The sequence below is a fragment of the Tupaia chinensis genome, unplaced genomic scaffold (genome assembly GCF_000334495.1).
Source record: "Tupaia chinensis unplaced genomic scaffold, TupChi_1.0 Scaffold000037_9, whole genome shotgun sequence".
Taxonomy (NCBI): domain Eukaryota; kingdom Metazoa; phylum Chordata; class Mammalia; order Scandentia; family Tupaiidae; genus Tupaia; species Tupaia belangeri.
The window spans coordinates 1369717-1383827 of NW_006159492.1; the positions used below are offsets into that span (position 1 = coordinate 1369717).

At 43.8% G+C, this 14111-nt stretch overlaps 1 protein-coding gene across 1 annotated transcript in view; it reads right to left on the reverse strand.

Moving 5' to 3' along the window:
- DCDC1 (doublecortin domain containing 1) overlaps positions 1–14111 on the reverse strand; it is a 224732-nt gene that overhangs the window by 69139 nt on the left and 141482 nt on the right. The window contains exon 12 of the mRNA XM_027772760.1: positions 5144–5267. Coding sequence (XP_027628561.1) covers positions 5144–5267 — 124 coding nt within the window. The remainder of the gene's footprint in view (positions 1–5143; positions 5268–14111) is intronic.

A 14111-nucleotide genomic window follows, 5' to 3' on the forward strand; every position in this document is an offset into this window, starting at 1 on the left:
TGTGGGGGTGGAGCGGGTCCTGGCCCACTGCAGCCAGACACTGTCCAGGGTGCCTGTCTCTTTTCCTCGCTCTCTCTCAAGAAAGGAAAGAAAGAAGGAGGGAAGCAGGGATGGAAAGACAGGAGAAGAAAGTGAAAGAAAGGTAGAGAGAGAGGAAAGAAACTTTTTGAAAAGGACAATATTTGGGGCCATAAAAGGAAGCACAGATGGCTTCCGGGTGGATGGTCGGGTGGGTGGCTCTGCCATTTCCACAGACACTTGTCGAAGGAGGAAACAGGGGGTGGAGATCAGAGAGGACGCTAAGCGAGGTCCAAATTCTTTCTTTCTTTTTTATCTTTCCCAGCTGCCTAAATCCTTGCCCTGGCCCTGCCCCGTGAGTGTGCAGTGACCACCCTGTGGGGCAGCACAGGCCTGCCTGGCCGTCCTGTGCTCTCCGGTTGGTGGTTTCCGCCGTCCCTGCACAGGACCAGAACCAAGGCCAGGCTGCCTCACAGTGGGCTCCTGCCAGTAAGCCGGAACCCCTGCCACCCAAACATCCCATCGGGTCATTCTTGGGGAGCCGGCTTGTTGGCCTTTCACTATTTCACGTACATTTTCAGTTTGGTTAGTTTTAAAACAGTCTGGAATACAAATGTTCTAACATTAGGTTAAAATGTTTCCATTTTTAAGACTTCTTTTTGTCTAGGATGTGTATTGAATCAAATAAAGCCCTTTTTCTGACACTTATTGAGATATGCCTATTGATTATTTATACTTCTTTCAGCTTTGTGTTAATTATATTAATTGATTTTTAAAATTTTAAATGAATATTGCATTCATTTCTGGATAAATCCAAATAGAATATGCTTACTATCTTTTTTATAGGTTGCTGAATTTAATTTTCTAATTTTTTTTTAGAATTTTTGCATGTACATTCATAAATTAAATTAACATCGGGACCAGCAGTTGGTATAATGGCTATGTCGCTGGACTCCCATGTAGCCGACCGCAGTTCAAGTCCCGGACCCAGTGGCTTAAACTCACGCCAGGCGCATGTGCATGCGTGCCCAAGATCCTAAGAGGAGAATGGAGGAGAAGGGATTGCGGCGTGGCCATCCCCCCTGGGGGGTGATTTCTCTCTTTCTGTCTCTCTGTCCCTGTCTTTCTGGTGAGCGCACATGCCCTATAGCAAAAACCTCTCCAAAAAATAAAAAATAAAAAAATTAACATGTCTTGTTTTTATACAGTCCTTAACAAAAGGTTGGGTATCAGTGAGAAGAGTTGGAAAGTGTTGCTTACGATTTCATATTCTGAAATATCTGTCTCTCATATGTTTGACAGGATTTTTTAGTGGAACTGCTAGGTTGTGATATTCTTTTTAAATTTTATGATTATTATTATTTTTAAATTTGCTATAATACATGTGTGCTCACCAGAAAGAGGGAAAGTGAAAAAGCAAGCTGCCAGGACTGGGACTCAGACTGCAGTGGGCCATGTGGGACTCCAGCACCTCAACGACCACGCCACCTGCTGGCCCGGGTTGTGGTATTCTTTGTGGGGAGATGTTAGCTCCTGATTCTATGTCTTCTGTGTTATTGAATTAGACTTTCTGCCTTTTCTTGATTCGATTTTGTTTCATTATTTTTGTATAGGAATTTGACCACCTTATTTATCTAAGTTATCCTTATTAACATAAAGTTACTTATAATAACCTCTTATTATTTTCATAATCTCTTGGTATCTACACTTGTATTTTTCTTTTATTTCTAATATTATTCATCTTTTTTTTCCCTTAAACAGCTTGGCCAGGTCTATCTATTTTATTAGTATTTCCAAAGAATCAATTTTTGAATTTGATGATTCTACTTTACATGTATTACCTATCAGTTTCTGCTCTCATAATTTTTAAAATTTTTTGCTAAACGGTGAGTGTGTTCACTGGAAAGAGACAAAGATGGAAAGTGAGAAAGCACCCCCCTGGGGGTGGCCACACCACAACCCGTTCTCCTTCATTTTCCTCTTGGGATTTGGGTAAGCACATACATGAATCCAGTGTGTTGTTCAAGCCACCAGGTCTGAGACCTGAGCCATGCAGTTGCCCATATGGGATCCAACCACCTTAACCACCACGCTGCTGGCTGGCTTCTGCTTTATAACTTCCTATTTCTTCCCACTAATACTTAGGGTTCATTCTACTATCACTTCCCTATCTTCTCAAGTTGAATGCTTATCTAATTCATTTTTAGTTTATTTTCCTTTACAGGCACTAAAGATTATGAATTTCCTTCAAGTATGCATTAGCTGTATCACACACACTTTGGTTCTAAATATTTCCATCACAACTTCTTCTTTGTCTTACAAGTTAGTTAAAATGTCTTTTTAAGTTTTGCAATATAGGGCCTTTTCTATTTATTTATTTATTTATTTATTTATTTATTTATTTATGTATCTGTCTCTAACTTAATCCATCAGCAAAACAGTCTTCAGGACTCAAGTACTTTCCATCCCCTCACGACCACCACCACCCTGGTCCAAGACACAGTTTTCTCTCCCTGGAGATTGCAGACACACCCTCACTGTGCTCCCTGCTCCCATTTAAGCCCCTCTCACATTGTACCATAACACTCCCACTCCATCTTTCTCTTTGACTACTAGCCTGTCCAGGCCACTGCTCTACCCTGGCCCCTCGTGGCCTCTCACTAGGGCTGCACACCCTGAGTCTTGGGTGCATTCATTCTCTCAGCCACTGACCCAGGTTAGCCCACCCTGTGTATTCCTTTATCTTAAAGTATTCCTTTTTCTTTCAACAAAACTCAATTTTATAACCTGTTGCTTCATTGAAGCCTAAACATACAGGTATCTTTGGGCCATGAGCAATGATTTCTTGGTTTCAGAGTCCAACTATCCTTCCCTACGCTGACTGCTAAGACTTACTAGTTCAATCAATAAGGACACAGGGAACTGGGGCTTAAGGGAAAAGAAAAAATTTGGTTGAGATCAGAAAATATGACAGAACAGGAAAGTTGATTAACCCTCCAAACTAGACAAAATAAATTTTTTCTTTAAACCCCTTAGACTGTACCATTGACCTCTTGATGAGGTGTAGAGACTGAGAGAGCTAAGCAGATGCTGAAGCTGGCTTTCATCTTGACCTTCTGCTGGTATGGTCTTACAGAGGAAGAGGGCAGGAAACAAATCCCAGGGCCCCGCTGGGGTAGGGATTCTGAGGGGAGGACCTCTTCTCTAATAAAACAAGAGCTACAATAGGCTAAGGTTCAACAAAAAGGCAAGCAGAAATAATACCTCTCCAGGTGACTGCAAGTAAGATGAACTGTCTCAAACATTTCACTGCATGAAGAAAAGTAATCTTCATTGAGGATTCATACCATAGCTGGCCTCATTTGGAGTTTAAAACACATTGACAAAGATGAAGAGAAAATCAACCATATGGAAGAAAAATCTCTGAAAAATGTGATGCAAAAAATGCATCATAGGGGACCAGCAGGTGGCGCGGTGGTTAAGGTGCTGGACACTCCCACATGGCCAACCGAGGTTCGAGTCCCGGACCTGGTGGCATACTTTCTCACTTTCCTTCTCTTCTCTCTGTGCGTCTCTCACTGGTCAAATTAAAAGGAATGAATGAATAAATAAAATTAAATAAATAAATAATTTTTTTAAATGCATCATAAAGAGACAAAGAGATGAAAAATACTAAAGAGAGATTAAGAGACATGAAGGTCAAAATGAGAAGCTCTGGTATACATTGAATAGGAGTTCTACAAAGACTCAAATGAGAAGATATGAGAGAATGTTTGAAGAGATGATCGATGATCATTTTTCAGATATTATGCAAAATATCGATCCAGATTCAAGACTGCCAAAGGATTTTAAAATATAAAGCAGGAAAAATAAAAATAAATCCTCTCTCAGATAAATGATGACGGAACTTTAGGATATCAAAGAAAAGACAGGCGATTAAAAGCATCCAGAATAGACGAAGGCAACACCATTTAGAATCGCTGTCTGTGATAACAAGGTAGAAGGTGGAAGGCAGTGACCATGTCTTCAGTTTGCAAGGTCCAACTACCTTATGTGAACGAGGGCAAATAAAGACATTTTCAGAAGTAAAACTGGAAGCTTGCCACAAATAACTAGAAGGCTCACCAAGCAGAAGGAAAGTAGCCCCAGATGGAAGAACTTGATGGAAGAAGAAATTAGAAGAAAAAAGCTGAGACATTTGGGGTAAGTCTGACTACATATTGACTGCACAAACAATGTTGTTATCTTACAAAAATTTTTAAAGATATAATTAAAATACAGGACAATAAGAGCATATGAACTATAAATTGTAGGCTCGAAGTTAAAACATTCTAACCTTCTTGATTATCCGAGAGAAGAGTAAATCTATTAAGTTCAGATTTCAATCATTTATGTGTATAAGCTAAAATGTTCAGAGTATTAACCAAAAAAAAGGATGAAAATAGAGAGGAGAATTTCCAAACAAGTAGAGAATGGAGAAAACATAATGAGAAAAAAAATATCAGCCTAAAGATGCAGAAGCATGATGAGGAAAAGAAACAGTAACGAGAGGACAGATAGAAAGTACCTAATTATGCAAATACACTGCAATTACGATAAATGGAAAAGACCAAATATTTTAGTTTAAGGACCAAGATTGTTAGACAATTGTTGATAAATTAACCATATGTTGATTATTGGGGACACTTCTAAAACAGAAGAAACAAACATAGAAAGTAAAAGGATGGGAAGAAAATACACTAGGGAAATAATAACCAAAGAAAAGTTGGGGTGTTTCCATTAGTATTGGGTAAATGAGACTTTCAGCAGAGCTGGAGTAAGCATCCATATAATGATAAAGATTTCAATTCTCCAGAGAGATACAGTATTCTGAACACATTTCTAAGAACTGAATTTCAAAACCAATATAGTGAAATTTAACAGGGTACAAGAATAAATGGCTGGGTCTCCATAATGGAAGACTTAAACACCTCTTTCTAATTAATGGGCAGAAACAACAGAATTAGCAAGCCCGAGGTCTGGCACCTAACAATTGCAATTCAGAAGCTGCATGGAAATTCAGACACGCAGCCGCACACTGGGCCTTAAGTCAGTCTCAACAACCACTCCTCTGCTGAGACACAACCTGGTTGAGCTGGCCGCTGGGCAGGACTGGCCACGTGTAGGTAAGCTTGTTCCACAGGGGATTGTCAACTCTGGAATGTTTCCATTGGCCAGGCTTCCTGGTTCCCTCATGTTTGATGGCCCACCTACAACAAAATAAACGACAGAAAGGAAGTTGGCAAGGTTAAATATCACCTCAAAATAGTCATTGTATTCACTGATCACATGCTGTACCAGGCAGAGTCAGTTTGAATTAGAAACCCAAACGTGTTCATTACCAGCTTATTAGAGACACAAAGGGAAGTAATTAGCAAATAAAGCAATAAAATTTTAAAATCAGAAAAAGATGCTTAAATTTAGGCAACGTCAGCAATGTTATGCTAGTGACATGTGAGCAAAAGGCAAAGTAGAATAACATTTTATAACAATGATGTAAATAACACTAATATAAGAAAAATAAGCAAAACTAGACATTCAATGAGAAACTGACACTTATACTATTATTGTGAGAGATCTTATAACATGACAGATTACAGTCCGCCATGTAAGAATATTTAAGCAATGAATGAGGTATAAACCATCCAACTGCTATAAGTAATACATGCGAGGATGACCACCTATCTGTACTCACTGGAGCCTGCTAACGGTCTATGATTCTCTCATCAAATCACAGAACGCTTGCAGTGTTCACCACATAGTCAACAAGTAAATGCAGATTTTCGTTGTCAGAGGGCAGGTGTGTTTGCCAGACAGAGAGGAAGAGGGGGAGGGAGAAGGAGAGGGAGAAAGCATCCCCTAACGTGCCAGGATATTACCATTAATAATAGGTAAGTGAGACTTTAGCAGAGCTGGAGCAAGCGTCCATATAATGATAAATCCTTTCTCCTCCATTTCTCTATCTTGTTAGGATCTGGGGCTTCCAATCACAAGTGCCTGGCATGTTTTTCAAGCCACCAGGACCAGAAGTTGAACCTTGGACAGTCACTGTGGGATCCAACTCTCTTAACCCCTGGACCATGGGACTGCCCTTAAATGCGGATTTAAAATGAAAATTAAACAAGACACATATCGTGGTGAATGGTGACCTACAATTAGTTCTCTAGTTCACATTCTAAGTAGCCCTACTCCAACAGTTCCTCAGTCCCATCAGCTGCTCCGATTCGATGCAATTTTCACTCTCTCACGTTCCGTACTCTCCCACCTAACTGGCTCCTCCCTCTGCACTCAGCAGGGATTTCTGGTCCAGCAATGAAGCCACTCTCTGTCCTCATCTTCAATGTATTGCTTCTTTCCTCCTTCTTTGCACTCATTTGAAAAAAAGATATATAAGCCAGGCCAGCCAGTGGCATGTTGGGTAAGGCAGCTGGATCCCACATGGCTTGCTGCATTGGTCAAGTCCCAGAAGCTATAGTTTGAAAAACACAAAGATGCATTTGTGTGCATGCCTGCCCAAAATCCCAGAAAGGGGGAGAAATGGAGGAGAAGGGATTGTGGCATGACTATCCCCCCAGAAGGTTCTCTCTGTCTGTCTCTCTCTCTGCCTCCTGGTGAGTGCACGTGCCCACTGCCATATATACCAACCCTGGTTAAGTCCAATTCTCTACCTATGCAAAGTCTGTACCCCAACTGTCGAATAGTGGTTAGCGAAACACAACCAATCGTGAATGGAACCACTAGAAACCAAAGGCACCCAATGAGGGTTGGAGGCGGTATGGGTATTTAGGAAGTATTTTGAGAATTTGAGAACTTCTTTGATTGTCACAATGATTAGAAGACATTTCTGTCACTTAACTGTCAGAGGCCCAACTATATCAAATACCCTTCAAAGTATGGGAAAGCTCGCCCTGGGTCTCAGTTTCACATTTCCTCCTGAGTACTCATGTAGGTGAAAATCTATTTTTCTGAGTCTAAAACCAAACTATATTTCACAAAAAAACACAAAAGACCAAAATTTGATTTTTCAAGAAACCCAACTCTCTCTAATACCTCAAAGAAAGAAGTTCTTTTTTATTTCTTTTTCATATCAGTCACTCTTTTGGGAAAATCACATCACTAATGGTCATTCATATATTCAGGGGATCTGCACAGAGGATCAGGTGCCCACAGACTTAATAATATCCTGTATGTCTGTGCTGAGAGTTTACATTGCAATCCACCGGACTTTTACTTTAAGACATTTCATTGCCTTTATTATTACTGGTTAGGCATTTCTTTAAAAATGATGTTGGCAAGTGGACTAGACCCATACCCTAGTGGTTAAGGGAGCTGGTAAACACATGGCCGACCACGTGGTTTAAATGTTTTCAACCCTGGTGGCTTGAAAAACACACCAGGAATGTGTGCGTGCACGTCCCGAATCCTGACGGGATGGAGAGATGGAGGAGGGATTGTGGCGTGGCGATGTCCCTTTCGGGAGTGCTGTCTCCTTCTCTAGCAAGCACACAAACCCTGTGGCAAGTAATCAATAAATCAACAATTTAAACTTACATTGGTGGGGTCGATTACCGTAACTCTCCGTTTTCTTTTAGGATAGTAAACAAGTCATTACGAAGTACTAGCACTGGGCTGATGGTGTTGACGACTACTCTTTCAAATGTGCGACCACAGACCTCCAGCAGACCCGGGGACAGCTGGCCCTCCCACTGCACCTTCCAGCCCACTGGGTGCAGCCCTCTGAGGCAGGCCACTGCCTTCTCGCCAAGTCTCCCACACCCCCTGGCCCGATTTCTGATGTCTGCTGGAGACCTTTTGATCTCACTGAGAAAATTTAAATGGCCAGAAAAGACCTTCCTCACCCTCCCACCGGCAAATCCACCTCGCTCGTGCCTCTGAATCCTAACACCCTGCTAGCCACCTGCCGGCCCTCCTGCCAAGCGGAGCGGCCTGTGCTCTGATCTAAGGCCAGAGCTTCTGGTGCCCCGAACCCTCATTCTCCACCGTCTAGGACTTCGTTCTGCCCTGCACTATTCATGTTCTTCTTCTCCGTCATTCCACCTGCATAATGCCTGGCCAGCTCTGTGAAAAAAGAGAGGACCTTGTCTAATCCCCCCCATCCACCTCCAGTTATTGCATTATTTTTCTGTGTTTCTTTACAGCAAGGTCCTTAAAAGATCCTTCTCCTCCTCTCTTCCCCCTCTCTTAAACCAATTCCAATTACATTTGCATTTCGGAAACACCAAGGAAACTGCCTCATCGGGTCTTCACATTACCAAAGCTAAAGGTCATTTCTTTTTTTTTTTTTTTTAATTTTTTCTTTTTTTGCTATAGGGCGCATGCACTCGCCAGACAGACAGAGAGAGACAGAGAGACAGAGAGAAATCACCCCCCAGGGGGGATGGTCACGCTACAATCCCTTCTCCTCCATTCTCCTCTCTGGATCTTGGGCACGCACGCACACGCACCCGGCATGAGTTTTAAGCCACCAGGTCTGGGACACGAACCGCAGTCAACTACAGGGAGTCCAGCGACATAGCCATTACGCTAACTGCTGGTCCCCCAAAGCTAAAGGTCATTTCTTAAGACACACCTGAGCTAACAACAGTGTCTAACAAATGGTAATTTCCTCCTAAAAACACTTTCACTTGACTTGACTTCATTTAACTTCTAGGAAACCACGTTCTCCTAGTTAGCATGTTAGTAGCCAAAATTGTTGGACTCCTTTTGTGTGCCAGAAGGTGGGAAATAAATCCTTTGAAAACCCAGGGCCTATCACACCAGCGGAGGTAAGGTAGGTGTCCGCTGGTCTGATGCAAGCAGGGATATTATTTTACAGGAAAGGAGAAATCACAACTACAAAAAACAGCATGGCACTGATGGGCCCTTCCAGGTGTCGGAGCCAAGTATGGCACTTCAGAACACCGCTCGGACCTGCCTACCAGATAATCCAGAAGGCAGCCGATTTCTACAGGAGTCCAGGGCACGGGAACTGTCTGAAACACATCCAGGCCATGGTACAAGCCTCCCTGTCATCTGGGAAAAGTGACCTAGCAGACCAGTGGCACTGACAGTGTCTGACACAAGGATGATACTGCTGAGTCTCTAGGGACCAATGAGAGAAATGCGGTGTAGACTCTAAGATTCTTGAGCGAGACCTGCAGACCAGACTCTCTGCAACAGAGAGCAATCTGTTCTTGAAAAACAATTCCTCGTTAATTGAAAATAATTCCTGGTCTTTGAGAGTGGGACCGGGTCTTGCCTCATGAAGTGACTACAACACCGAGCCACCCCGTCCTGAGCCAGCGCAGTCACATCCCCCCGACTTGCGGCCAGACAGACGCAGCTACTCTGGAACACTGGATCCTGCTCAGGTCCATCTGGAAGGCAGGCATCTACGCACTGACGCCTCTCCCTCAGCTCAGACCGATGGGCTCCAGGGGGTTCTCCATGACCACCTGACAAATGGCAGAGCTCTAGTCTGGTTCGCCGAGCCTGGCATGGGCCGCGTGGACAGCTGCTGCTCCAGGCCCGTGTGGGCACGGCTCTGAAAAAGGGTGGTAAAGATGCTTGCTATCAGGACACCTGGCCACCCACCTCACGGAATCGGCAGGTGAGGAGAGGCACCTCGGTGCGCTGGCTCACGGGCTGGGAGCATGATCGGCCAATCAGGGCCTCAGGGAAACAGCACTGAAAGACAGGTAAGGCAGGATTTTGAAGAAAAGGTGTGTGGCTGAAACTGGGGAGGGTGCAAACTGTGTGGAGGTCATGTTTCTCATCGACAGCGCCCACTAGGGAGCATCGTCCAGAGCCAGGGGGACAGGATGCCCCAAGGTCCCCCCAGAATGCTTCCGCACCAGCCCGACATCGCGCACACCACCGCTGCAGAGCCAGGGGCTCGGTTCATGGTCGCAGCCACAGCCATGACGCCCAGGACCCCCTTGTCTTCCATGGTACACTGCTGCAGAGGCAGCGGGCCGGCTGGGGCGCTCCCCTGAAGGATCAGTGCGTGCACAGCCCCAGCAAGAGTGGCCGGGGCGGCGTCTTTGGGGGTGCTCAGAGCCCAGTGGCCGGGCCGTCTCCAGACGTGCTCTGGTTCCACACCCCTAGCCTTTGCTGGGTTGGGGCACTGATTTTCCACTGTGGGAGCGCTTGGGCCAGGTGAAACACAAATCATCCACTCAGGGGCGCTTTCTCACCAGCCACCTGGGGCTCCCAGCGGGGATCAGCACGCCCACAAGGACTTACTCTGAGGAGAAATGGCCTTATTGCAGTCGGGGCTGGAGTGTGTACACAGTGGAAGCAAAAGTCTGAAACCAGGAGACCTTGGGGGCATCTTTTAGAGCGTCCTAGGCCCGGTGACAAGAGGAAACGGGCAGTCGCAGCAATCTCAGTCTGCAGAGGGGAAGGAATCACAGCTGAGAGTAATCAAAGGCAAAGCAACTCCGACTGCCAAAGCCCCGGCCCAGAGCAAGAGAAACCTGCAGTGGGCAGTGAGGAGGGGCTTGATGCTGCTCGTCAGAGTTCTAGGCCCAACTGCAGCCGTGGGATGGGGGCTGGATTTTCAAACTTTTTCTTGAGTCATTTTAGAAGAAAGCAGCAGATAGCCACATTAAGCACTGGACTGTCTCTTCCACTCTTGAGGCCGAATTGAGAGCATCTTGTTTTCCTGTGAGATCTGGCTGCCATTACAGGTGCAGTTAGACCTAGGGCATAGCCAGTGGACCATCGCTCAGCACCCAGGGCTCAGAGGAAAAGCTGCCCCACAGGGCATGGGCTCTGGCTTCCCCGCGGGCTGCCTACAGGTCATGGAGGGAGCAGTACTAACCCTAAAAGGGCAAGGGGGGGGGGCGTGTTTCCTGGGGCACACTTTGACCAGTAGAACCCACAGACAGGAAAGAATCCATCCAGAAAGCCCGTCACCTCCCTCACCAAGGTACGTGTGCCCACAGGCCTGGATGGAAGGCGTCCCACGTGAGTACCTGAGAGGCTATGGCTGGATCCATAACCCTCCACCAGTCCTCATTTCCCTCCTTCCCCGCCCCGCCTTCAATTCTCTTTCCATTTTGCTGACCCAGGATCGCATCTGCTAATAAAACCCTAGCACACACACTTCCCCCCAGCTGCTGTGTACTAGGAAACCAGGACTAAAGCACCAAAAGACAGCTGTGGGTGGCAATTTAAATCTCTTGCTCACCGTACTCTCAGGTGGAGGTCTTACTGTGAAAGAATCTAAAGTAAAGATAGCCTATTGACCAAGAAGTTTTGTGTTATAAATAAGATTTCATCTCCAGATATAAAGATACAAAAACAGAACTCAAATATATGCATATAATGTAGTTATACCTCATAAAAACCTGCAGGTATGGATATGACCTCACTTTTTAGTATACTTTTAAAGTTTTTCAAGAAAGGAAAAGGACCCATTGTCCCCGTGACAGTGCCTAGATAACCTCAGCCCACCAGGGTGTCTTTAAAGGAGCTGGTCAAGTTCAGCTTACGGTGCTAATAAACATTCACACAGAGCAGGGGCCATCAGAGTGCAGAGTCCCAGCACAGCGTGGGTCTGTATGTAAAAGCAATAGGCCTCTTAGTATTCCGCATCTCAATGCAGAGCTGACAGGCCCTGCTGTAATGGCACCCGCAGGCCCGCCCTGTGACAGCAGTGCGCAGCACAGAGGATGTCCCAGCGGCAGAGGTCCCTGGAAGCCTAACTGCAGAGTCGGCACTAGGGGGAGACGGTGACCGCGCAATGCTTGCCAGCAGCCTTCCCTGCCTGAGAACTTCCTTCTGTGTAGACATGGGTGTTCTTGAACAATCGGCAGTTTTAAACAAAACAGCTCAGGCCTTGGAAGGACCTATTAGAAAACACATGCATATGCACGCCACATAATGTGGCCAAATAAAGTTCAAGGCCAATTTTGGTTAAAATAGTGTCTTTATTAATTCTGCCTTTCCATTGCAGGTAAAATCCTACTGGTGATATTTTGAGTATCTACACCCAAGGATAAGAATCTGACCAAGTTATAATATCCTCTTGGATTTACCTAAATCTAAAAGAACAAAAATTAGGGTTATTGACAGATATTCACTCTCTCAAAAACTATGTAGAATTGATCATATCAATTTCAATTGGATTAATAGAGGCATGGACCCATGAGAACACACTATTCTGTCAACCTTATAAAGCAATGGAAAGCAAACACACCTTCAATAATGTTTCCAGAATCCAGCGCCTTGGACAGAGACACAGCACAGTGGCAGTCTGAGAAAACGTGTGGAAGACCCTCTGCACTGTGACAGACATGTTATCTGGCACTCTTGGAAATCAATAGTAAATAAAACCAATCTGAATGTGTCTCAGTTGAAAAGAACAGTCTTTTTCATATTCTATCAAGAGGCAATTACATCGTTTCCAACTATGTAATGACCGTAGTAATAAAATGATACAACATGAAATTTGGATCTGAGACAGTAAATAACAGGCATCCAGCAAATCCTAGCCTAAATCAACAGCATCTAACAAACATGCATGTAAAAGGACCAGACTCAGCATCCTACAAACATGCATATGAGGGACCAAATTCAGCATCCTACATACATGCACGCGAGAGGACCAGACTCAGCATCCTACATACATGAACATGAGAGGGCCAGATTCAACATCCTACATGCATGCACATGAGAGGACCAGATTCAACACCCTACGTATGTGAACATGAGAGGACCAGATTCAACATCCTACATACATGCACATGAGAGGACCAAATTCAACATCCTACATAGGTGAACATGAGAGCACCAGACTCAACACCCTACATACGTGAACATGGGAGGACCAGAATCAACATCTTACATACGTGAACATGAGAGCACCAGACTCAGCATTCTATATATGTGAACATGAGAGGACCAGATTCAACACTGTACATACATGCACATGAGAGGACCAAATTCAGCATCCTACATATATGCACATGAGAGGCCCAAATTCAACATCCTATATGCGTGAACATGAGAGGACCAGACTAAACACCCTACATACATGCACATGAGAGGACCAGATTCAGCATCCTACATACATGCACATGAGAGGACCAGATTCAACATCCTACAAATGCCAAAGAAATTCTTATCATTTTCCTTTTTACTAGGGCCCATGTGTTTATTTAGCTGATCACTTTTCAGTTTTTAAGGCTATTTAATGACGAGAATAACACTTAGAATTCATCTGTAATTAATTTACAACTGCATGGTTCTTCAGAAGCCACACACAGCACGCTCTTTAGCAGCACAATAATACATTCCACACGTTTATTCTGATAGGACTCAAGTTACAAGACTGACTTTAAGGGCCCCACCTCTGAAAATATAGAGGGATTAGAGAAACAGACAGTTAAACGCATAGTAATAATAACAAACTACCTGATGGGATCTGATAACAACCCAACAAAATCCTGGATCTCAACTGCTTGGAAGCTTTCTATGTTTCTAGTCTTCTGGACAGGAAGAGAATCATTAAAAACAGGAGACTACACATACAAAGTGATTTGAAATCTGTACATAGAAGGGTTAAAAGATTACACGCGCAGCTAGAAATGGGCCAGAAATGGGCCCATCAGCTACTAGTCTCTAGTCTTTTGACAGAATCCTTGTATGAAATAGTATAGGCTACATTTATTTGGTGATTTATTTCGAATAGTCAAAGCAAATTGAATAGTTTATGTAATCACTTTTAAGATATAAGTTTTAAGTAATCTTAATAATCTCTATCCCATTTGAAACAAGGTATTGAAGATGACAGCCTTATTAATTTGCAAGCAAAAATTCACAAAGATCAAGGAACTTTTGCAAATTAAACATTATCCTACTGTATTTCTGAAATAGTTTGTGTAAACTAAGAAATACAACTGAAATGACTTAATCTGCCTTATTATATATTCCCTTTTGCCCCAAATCTTTACATTTTTATAACTAGCAAATTACTTAAAACAGAGACAAGATTTTAATGGCAATTAAAGGTTAAGAGGAAGAATGCTACGATCATGATCTATCTT